Source organism: Mustela erminea, chromosome 17 (genome assembly GCF_009829155.1).
Source record: "Mustela erminea isolate mMusErm1 chromosome 17, mMusErm1.Pri, whole genome shotgun sequence".
Classification (NCBI taxonomy): Eukaryota; Metazoa; Chordata; class Mammalia; order Carnivora; family Mustelidae; genus Mustela; species Mustela erminea.
The window spans coordinates 5,121,841-5,134,744 of NC_045630.1; the positions used below are offsets into that span (position 1 = coordinate 5,121,841).

The window sequence follows — 12,904 nt, forward strand, 5'->3', positions numbered from 1 at the left end:
TCAGGCTCCGTTACCGTTTCAGTTCTAAATCTACCTGATCACTCTCTCCCTCTGAGCCCCTGATGTTGTGCTGGGTCCTACGTTGGGCAGGTTCACACTCTTCCACTTTTGACACCTGGAAGAACTGCCCCTGTTCTATCTAGAAAGGCAAATGTCTTTTCTCATTTATCTTTGTATTACTAGGAAATTTCAATGTACTTTCAATCTTTTCTTGATTATTTTCTCACCTTATTTACCCTGATCTACCCTTATCTATGGGTACTACTTCCCTTTCCAAGTGCTGAAACTGTAATTTCCATAAGATTTCTTATCTTGAGGTTAAAAACTTAAAATAGGATCCCCCCCCCCCCCCACTCTCCATTTCCACTGCTTTCAGACAGACCATTCAGCATCACTCTCTTTAAATCCCCTATGTATACAAAGAAGGTCCCGGTCATTCTCAGCAGTGAAGTTAACCTGGGCTAGAAGATGACTCCAGAAACCACTCCCTGGTGTTTTTTTCTGGTTGTCATCCTTGAACCACATTCCAGGTGTTTTCAATAACAATATGTCATGTGAGGGGCGCCTGGGTGGCTCAGTGGGTTAAAGCCTCTGCCTTCAGCTCAGGTCATGATCTCAGGGTCCTGGGATCGCCCCCAAATCAGGCTCTCTACTCAGTGGGGAGCCTGCTTCCCCCTCTCTCTCTGCCTGCCTCTCTGCCTACCTGTGATCTGTCAAGTAAATAGTAAAATCTTTAAAAAAAGAATGTCATGTGGGCGCCTGGGTGGCTCAGTGGGTTAAGCCGCTGCCTTCGGCTCAGGTCATGATCTCAGGGTTCTGGGATCGAGTCCCGCATCGGGCTCTCTGCTCAGCAGGGAGCCTGCTTCCCTATCTCTCTCTCTCTCTCTGCCTGCCTCTCTGACTACTTGTGATCTCTCTCTGTAAAATAAAAAAAAAAAAAAAAAAAAAAAAAAAAAAAAAAAATTAAAAAAAAAAAAAAAGAATGTCATGTGAGCACTTGTAATTTTCAAATAAATTCTCCTACCTAGTGAATCACATTTTATTTTTTTAATTGGATTTCATTTTATTTTGAAGATTGATTTATTTGAGAGAGTGAGTGTACAAGCAGGGGGAGTGGCAGGCAGAGAGAGAGAAGCAAACCCCCCTCTGAGTAGGAAGCCCAGCGTGGATCTTGATCCCAGGATGTTGGGATCATGACCTGAGCTGAAGGCAGACACCCAACTGACTGAGTGGCCCAGGTGCCCTAGTGAATCACATTTTAATCAACATTTTATGACCTTATATTCTTGGCAACACAGTTACTTGGGCTACTTTGACCAGAGAACTGATGTTTGCTCAGCTTCAATGTCCTCAACAACAAAATAAGATGCCATCACCCACCTAGAGGGTTAGTGGGAAGTTCCGTGCAAGGATATATAGTGTTAGGCACATCCTCTCACTTCCTGCCTCATCTTTGTTTTTTTAGAAAGTACATTTTTGAGATATAATTTAAATGTAAGAGTCAATGGTTTCTCATATATTTACAAAGTTGTACAATTACCACCCACTGCACCGGGTTTATGACCAGATCGCCTGTGGCTCTCCGCAGTCACACCCCTCTCCGCCCACGGCCCTCCTCCTCATCTGCTTTTCTCTACAGATTTACCTTTTCAGGACACTTGACAGAAATGGACTTGTATGATTTGTGATCATTTTCATCTGGCTTTTGTCAGCACACTGTTTTCAAGGTTCATCCATGTTGTAGTGCAAATCAGTACCTCCTTTTCCTGGCTGGAAAGTACTCCAGCGCATGGGCAGACCACACCGTGTTGAGGGCTTCACCAGCTGACGGGCACTGCCTCGTTCCCCGTATTTGGTTATTACGAAGAACGCTGCTAGGCTCATCTGTACCAAGGTTTTTGCGTGGCCATGCTTTCATTTCTCTTGCGGACTTACCAGGCCAAATGGTAAGTTTACATTTAACTTTTAAAGACACCACCCAAGTGTTTTCCAAAATGGCTACATCACACTTCACACTACCCCAGCGATGCAGGACGGTTCCTGGCCAGCAATTATTATTTTTGGTCTTTTTGATGACAGCAATTATACAGTGAGTATGAAATTTTATCTATGGTTTTAATTTGCAATTCTCTAATGAGTTACAAGGCTGAGCATCTTTTTAAGGTGCTTGTTAGTCATTTCCATATGTTCTTTGGCATTATATATATATTAGAATTTTTCCCTTTTTAAAAATGAGGTTGTTTATATTTTTACTACTTAACCGTAAGTTATTTACATGCTCTAGACACAGTTCCTTTATCAGATACATGATTTACAATGTTTTCTCCAAGGCTGTGGGTGTCTTTTCATTTGCTTAAAATGTTTCCTGAAGTACAAGATTCTGCTTTTGATAAATTCCAATTTATCATTTTTTTTCTTCTATGGATTGTGTTTGGTGTTGTATCTACAAACTCTTTGCCTAACCCGAGGTCATGAAGATTTTCTCCTGTTTTCTAAAAATTTTATTTCTTAAATTTAGGCCTTTGATCCCTTCGGCTTCTTAATTTCCATGCATGGTATCAGGAAAGGACCTGAATTCATCTTCCTGAATACAGACATCCGGTTTCTCAGAACTATATAGGGAAGAGTATCTTTTTGCTACTGAATTGCCTCAGTACCTCTGTCAAAAGTCAGCAGAGCCTAAATTTAAAGGTTTGTTTCTGGACTCTCAATTCTGTTCCATTAATCTATTGTCTGTCTTCACGCTGGCCACATACTGTTTTCATGACATAGCTTTACACCATGCTCTGAAATCAGGATATTTAAGTCCTCCAACTTCATTCTTTTTCAAAATTGTTTTGGCTATTCTGGGTCCCTTCCATATATATTTAGGATGAGTTTATCATAATTACTGCAAGAAAATTGCTAGAATTTTTACTATAATTGTACTGAATCTATAGATCAATTCAGAGAATACTGTCATCTTAAAAATATTGAGTCTTCTAAACCACGAACATGGAATATCTCCATTATTTAGACATTCTTTAATTTCTCTCAGCAAACTGCAGTTTTCACTGTATAAGTCTTACACTTCTTTTGTTAGATTTATTCCCAAGTATTTTATTCTTTTTGAAGCTATTGTGAATAAAATTATTTTTGTAGTTTTATTTTCGTACACGCTCACTGATACCATGTACAAATGCAATGGACTCTTACATGTTGATCTTGTATCCTGCAACAACATGAAATTCATTTATTCATCCTAATAGTTTTTTTGGTATGTGGACTCCTTGGGACTTTTATATATACAGAATAATGCAAACAGAGTTTAACTTTTCCTCTTTCAAACTGGATGTTTTTCATTTTCCCCCTTTGTGAAACTGGCTCTAACTTCCTAGTACAATGTTAATTCGTCGACAAGAGCTCACTTTGTTCCTAGTTTTATGGGGAAAGCATTCAGTCTTTCACCATGAAGTATGCTGTTAGCGGTAGGTTTTTAATAGATACTCTTTATTCTTTATCTGGTGAGGAAGTTCTCCTTTATTCCAGGTTTTTATTATGAATGGGTGTTGGATTTTGTCAAGTGCTTTTCCTGTATCTGCTGAGATGATACTGTGGTTCTGGTCCTTTCTTTTGCTGCCGTGGTGTAGTACATTATCTGATGTTCAGTTATTATTAAACCAACCTTACATTCCCGGGATTAGGCCCTCTTGGTGGTGATGAATAATCTTTTCTTCACATTAATGGATTTGGTTTGCTAAAATCTGCTGAGTGTTTTTTGGTATATTTTCATAAGGGATATGGGCCTATACTTTCTCTGTGTGTGTGAAATCTCTGTCTGGCTTTAGTAACAAGGTAATATTGGCTTCATACAATGAGCTGTCCTTCCTGTCTTCTGGAAGAGAGAGCTGAAGATTAACTTTATTTCTTCTTTAAATATCTGACAGAATTCATTGCTAAAGCCATCTGGGCCTAAACTTTTCTTTTTGGAAAGCCTTTACATTAATGATTCATTTACTTTGCTTGCTTTAAGTTTATTTAAGTTTTCTTTTTTTTTTTAATGAGTTTGGATAATCTGTGTCTTTCTCAGAATTTATCCATTTCATCTAAATTGCCTTAATTTTTTGGGCATAAAGTTGTTCATAATACTCCAGTATGCCACATAAAGCACCAATTCCATTCCTAAATATATACCCAAGAGAACTGAAAACATGTCCACACAAAAACCTACATACACATGCTCACAGCAGCAATGTTCAAAATGGCCCAAAACAGAAAGCAACTCAAATGTCCATCAATTGATAAATGATAAACAAAATCTGTTATATCCACACACTTAAATATCACAAAACCAGAAGAAAGGAATGAAGTACTGGTATTCTGTAAGACGATAAACCTTGGAAAATGTTATATACTAAACAGAAGAAGCCAAACACACACCAAATAATACATTATTCTACTTGTATGAAATGTCCTTAACGAGCATATCCGTGGAGACAAAGCAGACCAGCCAGGACTAGGGTGAGGAGTCAATGGGGAAGGACTGCTAATGGGTATGGGGTTGCCTAGGATTCATTATGGAACAACGTTTTGGGAAGAAAATTGGGGCAGAGCATGTTTAGTTGAGATTACTGAAGGCTGTCGAATTTTCGTCTTTGAGACACATCCGCACATGTCTTTCTGGAGTAGTACACCCACGAGCATTACTCTATCTCTTCTAGGAAAGCTCACCAGAGAGCGGTCACGTGCCAAGCACTATGCTAAATACTGGGAAAATAAAAGCGACTGTGTCAATAAGACTAGATTTCTCTTAGAAGATGGTAAACTGAGGATATGGTTCTTTGCTCTTCATTTCTAAAATCCTATTTCAAATGATGGTGAAGAAAAAAGGAAGTAAGAGTTCTGGGGACAGATATCAGAGGACTTGAGATTTTGATAGACTCGCAAATGAGAAAGAGGTTGAAATTTGGTGGTAGGGAAACCAACTGGAGTCCAGCAGTGAGAATTACTCACGTCAGCAGAGCCCTGAGGAGATTCCAAGCTCAGAGTTGTCAGAGAAAGAGAATTACAATAGAAGGGAATGACTTTATTCTGAAGAGAACTTTCTGTATAGTCCTGACTTTTGAAACCTATGTTTCATGATATGCTATTAGCTCATATACTTACAAAACCCCCACAAGGACGAGAGGAAGAACACCAATATTGAGTATCAATATTGGAATTTCACATGAATAATGTAGCTACACTGAAGAGGACAGAGAAATAACCAACCCAAACAGCTACACAGTCTCTGGATCACGTGCCTTCAGGCTAAAGGCAAGGACCCTAAACAACCAGGGAACTCGACTCAGGGGGCTCTCCGTTTAGAGGCGTGGACTGGCCATTCTGAAACCACTCTGTTTTCACTACAGGACCCAGCAATCCGGTCACGATACTCCTCTTACTGTGGGAGCCAGGCTGCTCCCTCACCGTGAAGGCAGTTAACTTGGAAAACGGACAGAAAGGAGTAAACTCTAGGGTGCTGGGCTGGAACTGGAGCTCTCAGTATGAACTCATGGATCTGAATAAAAGAAGCTAAAGTGCACACAGCTATGTATGGATCTATGTATAAAAATGAATTTACATGTGTCGGTCTAAGCACACATACGAAGGCACGCATATGCACACGTGTACCTATTTCTATTGAGATGCCCTAGCAGCAATGACAGCACAGCATCAATGACGCATCTAGATCCTGGCATCTGCATACCTTCCCTCACTAAAAAGAACTAGGGATCCTTGAAGAAATGGCTGATTCCAGGCCTGGCGCAGAGAACCTTCAGGATGAGGCTGAACATCTTGTGCCAAAGAATTAAGAAAGCAAAGAATGAGGGACATGTCGAAAAAGCACAGGAGCTACCGCCAAGGGGCTCCCACTGGAAAAATGAAAAAGAGTTTGAACACTAAAATAAAAAGTAATAGTAGGATTCTAACCTACTGAATACGGAAAGAACGTCTGAGTCCATACTGATACAGACAGATAAATAAGGGAAAAGGAAAAATGTATCCTTACGGTTCAAAAGCAACTAATGAATGTAGAAGAAATAACAATTACTTGAGAATCACAGTAAGAGATCCATGCAAAAATTATCAATGGACACTAGTGGGCAAAGGTGTGAAGAAATTCCCCATTTACTGCTGTAAAGAGTCAAACAGTAACGACATGATGGAAAACCCTGACAGAAACCACCTTCATCAGACCGTCAAAGTCGGTGCCACCCGGAGTGGGACTGATCAAAAGCACGTGCGTCCACACCAGGCACCAAGCAAGACTCAACATCACTTCTGCGGTCTTCTTGCCCAAACTGCATAATCTGCATCTGATCACGAGGAAACGTCAGACACAACATCTACAAAATAAATAGCTACATTCTTCAGAAAATCAATTTCCTAAAATACAAAGAAAGACTCATACTGTCCCCAGTTTAAGACTGAAGAGACACAGCAACTGAATGCAATGCATGATTTAAGATTTTTTTCCTCTAAGAGGCATCATTGGCACATCTGGCAAAACATGAATGTGAATTGTTTACTAGATAGAGGACTGAGTCAATGTTAAGTTCCTGATTTTTATTTATTTATTTATTTATTCATTTATTTATTTATTTACTTGACAGATGGAGATCCCAAGTAGGCAGAGAGGCAGGCAGAGAGAGAGAGAAGAGGAAGCAGGCTCCCTGTGGAGCAGACAGCCCGATGTGGGGCTTGATCCCAGGACCCTGGGATCATGGCCTGAGCTGAAGGCAGAGGCTTTAACCCACTGAGCCACCCAGGCGCCCCAAGTTCCTGATTTTTGATAACTGTATTCTCACTATATGTGGTAATGTCTTGAAGTAGGGATAAAGTAGCATATCCATTAATTTGATCTTCAAATAGTTCAGAAAAACATCACATACATAGCAAGTAAAAGAGAAAAAGGAGAGAAAAAGCAAATATGGCAAGATTTTCCCATACAGAGAATCTAAGGGAAGAGATGTGGGATTTCTCTTAACTATTCTTGTAACTTTTCTGTAAACCTGAAATTACATAAAAGTAAAGGTCCTAAATGGCTTTGCCCAGGTTTACGACACAGTATTATAAAACCAGGAAGATTAAAATGTTAAGGGGAAAGTAAATCACCTACAGTTTTAAATAACTCGGTTGGGCAACTGCCTTTAGCTCAGGTCATGATCCTGGAGTCTCGCATCAGGCTCCCTGCTCAGCAGGGAGTCTGCTTCTCCCTCTGATACTCCCCCTTCTCATACTCTCTCTCTCTTAAATAAATAAATTCTTTTTTTTTTTTTAAGATTTTATTTATTTATTTATTTATTTGACAGAGAGAAATCACAAGTAGATGGAGAGGCAGGCAGAGAGAGAGAGGGAAGCAGGCTCCCTGCTGAGCAGAGAGCCCGATGCGGGACTCGATCCCAGGACCCTGAGATCATGACCTGAGCCGAAGGCAGCGGCTTAACCCACTGAGCCACCCAAGCGCCCTTAAATAAATAAAATCTTAAAAAAATAATAAAGGTCCTCATTATAGCATTATTTATAACAGTGAAAACTTAATTCCTTTAATAATTAGTTTATAGTTACTGAGTATCTTATATTAGCATATAAGATACGGAGTATCTTACATTATCTTATATTCTAGGTGGTGTGCTTGACACAAAGGATATAATATTGAACAAACAAGACCAGTTGTGTGGTTCGGAGACTGAGGGGTTTCTTGGGACTCAAACGGAAAAAGCTGGTCATTCTAGGTAGAACTCAGCCATGATGGCACTTAAATGGAAATGTTTACGAAGTTCTAATACAAACATTTAATAAAATAAGGGCAAATGAAAAGTAGAAATGTAAAAACTATTAACAGGGGATAGTACTTATTGTAAGATCAGAAGTAAAAAAAGTACACACTGAACACTATTAGAACTGTACATATGTACATAAAAGATTTAAAGGCAAATATAAATAGCTCATTGTGATTATTTTTCCTATTTGAGCTTCTGATAATGTTCAATTTTTTTAAGAACTGAAGGAAAAATTCATTCTAAAGAAGTTACCAACACTTCGATTTTTATTTTTTATTATTTTTTTTAAGTAGGCTCCACAGGAGGCTTGAACTCACGACTCTGAGATCAAGACCTGAGCTGAGATCAAGAGTCAATCGCTTAACCGACTGAGCCACCCAGCACCCCAGTTACCAACATTTTAGAAAACAGTTATAATTAAATGCACATAAATGGGCCAAGCAAGTGAGTTCAGGAAAATGTCATTCGTTAACTGGAACCATCAAAAACTGATAGGAAAGTTTTAGCTGTTTTCGGGATGTATATCTCCTAAAAATTACCTTCTGTTTCAGATTTTTGCCACATTTTTAGAAAATTTGCAAAGCTATCTGTTCTACCAAGTTCTAGTTGAACTACAAGGAATTGTTCTGCAAAAGATGGGTATTTTTAGTCCTAATAAAATATGACATAATTTGCTGGGAAGGAAAAGTTCAGTTTATAATTTAACAGAAGGCGGCAGGCAGGCGGATGGTGAGTTCCTTAAAGGCCAGAATTCCACATTCCTAGTGCCCCAAACAACAGCGACCAGTCGCCCCCAGTTTGCTCACGAAGCCGAAGTACTGAACACTGTCTACTGTACCCTCGTGCACACGGGGTTTCTTCCAATCTCCACTCCTAAGGCATCCGAAGACGGCCCCGATGAGGTGGGGATTGATGGGAGTTGTCATTTATGAACCTCCCTGTATTTTACTAAAAATTGAGCTTTTATCTATTTTGTGAAGGGAACGTTTAAAGCTTTCATCAAGTTTTCCAGGAGCTCTAAAACCCAAAAAAGGTCAAAATGTACTATTCTCGGGGCGCCTGGGTGGCTCAGTGGGTTAAAGCCTCTGCCTTCAGCTCAGGTCACGATCTCAGGGTCCTGGGATCGAGTCCCGCATCAGGCTCTCTGCTCAGCAGGGAGCCTGCTTCCTCCCCCCTCTCCCTCTGCCTGCCTCTCTGCCTACTTGTGATCTGTCTGTCAAATAAATAAATAAAATCTTTAAAAAAAAAAAAATACTATTCTAGGGTACCAGGGTGGCTCAGTTTGTTAAGCAGCCGACTCTTGATTTCAACTCCGGTCTTGATCTCAGCGTCATGACTATGAGCCCTGCACTGGGTTCCGCTTTAAGCCTCCTTTTTAAAAAAGTGCTACTCTAAATAAGTAAACAAAATTATGAGATTTTCTAATGACTTAGAAATTTAATAACTATATAAAAGCCCAGTGAGATCATAGAACCAAAGAAGTGCTACAACAAACTTAAAACATGCGTGAAGACAATCAAATTCCTCAACTCTAGGTTAAATTCACGCTTGACTGTGAAATAGCACAAATCCATTCGAGGCTTTACTACTAGCAGTAATCAACCCGGTGAATAACTACAGAATGCCCCATGCATCATATAGCACTAAAAAACTTCTGATGACAATGCTGTTTTTTTTTTTTTTAAAGATTTTATTTATTTATTTGACAGACAGAAATCACAAGTAGGCAGAGACGCAGACAGAGAGAGAGGAGGAATTAGGCTCCCCGCTGAGCAGAGAGCCCGATGCGGGGCTTGATCCTAGGACCCTGAGATCATGACCTAAGCCGAAGCAGAGGCTTTAACCCACTGAGCCACCTAGGCGCCCCAACACTGAATTATCTTAAAAGTACTTGGGAAATGTGCTATTTTAAAGGAGGCCAAAGGAAAAAAATTATTTATTCATTTTATAGTCAATGTGTCAGGCACTAAACTAGACACTGAGACTGCAAAAAGAATATTTAGATCTTCTAAGAAGCACAAAGTCTACTGGAAAAGACAAAAGTAGAAAAATATAATCATTTATAATATAAGCAGGTGGAAAAGAACAGTTTCCTGGAAAAGCAAGAGTATTTCCAGAAAGAATCGATACCTATGCTGGGGCAGTTTCCCTGCTATCGGAGAGAAGTGCAGGCAGGGCTAAGGTTTCAGGCGGTGGGGGTGTTTACAAAGGCACAGATGGAATCTTCCTGTGCACTGAGGGTGGAAGGGAAAAAAGACTAGCGGAGGACAAGATCCAGACTGGAGATAACCTGCCGTGAATTGATGATGAACTTGGATGCTTTCCGGAATACAAAAAGCTGCAGCCACTGAAGGTTTTTAAGGAGTTACTTGAAAAAAAGTTGGGAGTTGTGAAAGGTAAGTCTGGAACAATGTAGAAGATAAGAGTAATGTGGGAAAGAACAAAAGAGATAAAAAAAAAACTTTACGTGAAAGTTATTTTTTCTGAAAAAATTAATTATGCCTCTTTTCTGGAGTTCAGGTTTTTATATAGGACTTTACAAAAAAGTGATACATATTTGTCATTTAGAGCCTTAATTCGCAGTAGCATTCACAATTCTCAGAGAGACCTGTCACAGGCCTGCCGCTGGTGCGCAAGCAGCACAGCCCGGCTGCCTTACCTGTCACGTTACCTGTAACAGAGAGGCTCGTCACCGCCGCGCTGGTCAGCGGGAGGACTGGATTGACCGTGAGGGTCGTGGCCGCGCTGCTCGTCACAAGGCTTGGTGTGGTTGCCACCTAGAGGTCAGAAATGGAAATATGCAAAAGCATTTTAAAAAAATCAGAAAATGTATACCAATACTGAAGATGTATTTTGCCTGTAACAATTTTTAAATTCCAGATAAAAAAGAATTAAAAGGGCCTAAGAGGGAATAATTTTATAATCATCTTTTGATCTTGGAACTGAGAAAATAGACATGTTCAAAGGCTGCTATTAGAAGTTGGTTTTCTTTCTGATAGGAAAAATGGCTTTGCCCAGGTTTTAAAAAGAAATAATTTAGAAATTCCTAAATTTCAATGATGGTGAGTCAGAATTACTCTAAGTAAATAAAAAATATTATACCAATTATCAACTTAATCTACACGAAAACTATTCAACAGGATCAGAGAATCAGGGAATCTTGGATTGCTTTTACTTTTGGTCAGGTGGAGACAAGACTGTCTTGTTTTTGTTTTTAATGAAATGATATTATGGAAAGAATGTGAGGCAAATTTTTTAAAAGCTTGCAGTTTCTTTTTGAAATAACACAAAATACTTCTACAGTTTTGTAAGAAACACTGTCTTCCTTTCAGTAACAAATAGATCCAAAACACAAAATAGCCACCTACATAAAACAGGACCGTATCTAAAGACTATCTTTTTCATAACTACTATGTCAGGAACTTCATGATTAAAGCCCAACCACTCAACAACCACAGCTTTCCCTTAACAACCAGTACGCGCTCTTAATCATGATTTTAGTTTAAAAAGCAGTTTTCGAGTGATATTCAAATATAATAAGAACAAATTAATAAGGGAAGATCAAAAATCCAAACCCAACAATCTACTTCTCATCTGTGGAATCCTGGTTGGAAATATGGAGTCACATTTGCCATCATCCTTAAGATCAGGGGAATACATGACCGCCGCATGTTCCCTCAGTTCTAGAATACTCTTCCAAAGCAATGCATTCAAGTTACTCAATGAGGTCAGCAAAGAACAGTCCCACATATGTTTGAGAGTGAAGACGTGAGATGGTTGAATTCATACCAGTTCAGAGCTAAAGGTTATATGGAATTTACTGTCACCTCTTCATGTAAGTTTAATAAACTGGATTTTAAAACCCAACATGAATATAGGGGCAACTGCGTGGCTTAGCCGATTAAGCATCCCACTCTTGATTTCGGCTTAGGGCGGTGAGACTGAGCCCCGCGTTGGATCCGTGCTGAGTGGGGAGTCTGCTTGAGAACCCCCACCCACCCCCCCCAAAACAAAACAAAGGAAGAACAACAAAACCCCAAGACCCAACATGAAGAAAAAGCAACTAAAGATTTTTTTTCAGGTAACTGGAACCCAGCAAATCTGCTCCCACAGTTCCAGAGTAACCTAATACACTACATCAGAGAAGAGAATAATGAAGCAAGCCACCATGAAACAGGAAAAGATTCAAACTGCTCACTTTAAAAAAGAAAGATCACGAAGTTCTTGGCTTAATGACAACATGAGATTTAATTACTTTAGTACCATTTAATTTTTTTTAAACCTCCGTCTATTTTTTTTTTTTCAAGATTTTATTTAGTTATTTGTCAGAGAGAGAGAGAGAGAGAGAACACAAGAACGGGGAGAAGCAGGCTCCCCGCTGCGCAGGGCGTCTGATGTGGGACTTGATCATGACCTGAGCCGAAGGCAGACGCTCAACCAACTGAGCCACCCAGGTGTCCCACTTAGTAACATTCAAAATATAAATTTACATACACTTACTCAACGTGAACATATATATACAATAAAGTACTGTTAGGAAGTAAGTCAATTTCATAGATCATTTATAAAATTATAGAAATCCGTCCTTGAGCTTGCGTCCTCTACTTTTTATCCTTACCAGTGAGGTCGGACTGGGGAAAATTGCTTTGATAGGTGAACTGCTGGTTCCACCACTGCTTGGTGGGTTGATTCTTTTTTCTTTCTGGCGACGGTTACAAAACCAAACACGAATCACTTCCTTTTCCATACTGAGCTGATCAGCAATCATGGTGATCTCTTCCGAGGTAGGCTTTTGATTCTAAAGGGGAAAAAAAATCATCTTTTGGAATACCTTTTTATTATTTTAATTAAGAAAATTTTTGTGTGGGGGGGGCAGCTTTTTAAACTACTGACTATTATAAATAAACTAATGGGGAGCGACAAATCGGAGAATGAAGCTGGGATACCTATGACCATATTGGCTGGCTTTTAACGAAGAACTTCTACAGATAAACATTCTAATGAGCATATATTTATTAAACTTATTCATATTAATTAAGAGTAAGTTATTCTTTTTTTTTTTTTTAAAGATTTTATTTGTCAGAGAGAGAGAAAGAGAG

The 12,904-nt window shown here is 39.3% G+C and overlaps 1 protein-coding gene across 15 annotated transcripts in view; it reads right to left on the reverse strand.

The window, feature by feature from the left end:
* POU2F1 (POU class 2 homeobox 1) overlaps positions 1-12,904 on the reverse strand; it is a 187,189-nt gene that overhangs the window by 19,577 nt on the left and 154,708 nt on the right. For 12 of the 15 annotated variants that reach the window (XM_032317601.1, XM_032317600.1, XM_032317603.1 and 9 more), the window contains 2 exons: positions 12,424-12,603; positions 10,465-10,582 (listed from right to left, as the gene is read on the reverse strand). In XM_032317601.1, the coding sequence (XP_032173492.1) occupies positions 10,465-10,582; positions 12,424-12,603 (298 nt within the window). The remainder of the gene's footprint in view (positions 1-10,464; positions 10,583-12,423; positions 12,604-12,904) is intronic. The other 3 variants (XM_032317602.1, XM_032317592.1, XM_032317594.1) reach the window with 1 other exon arrangement.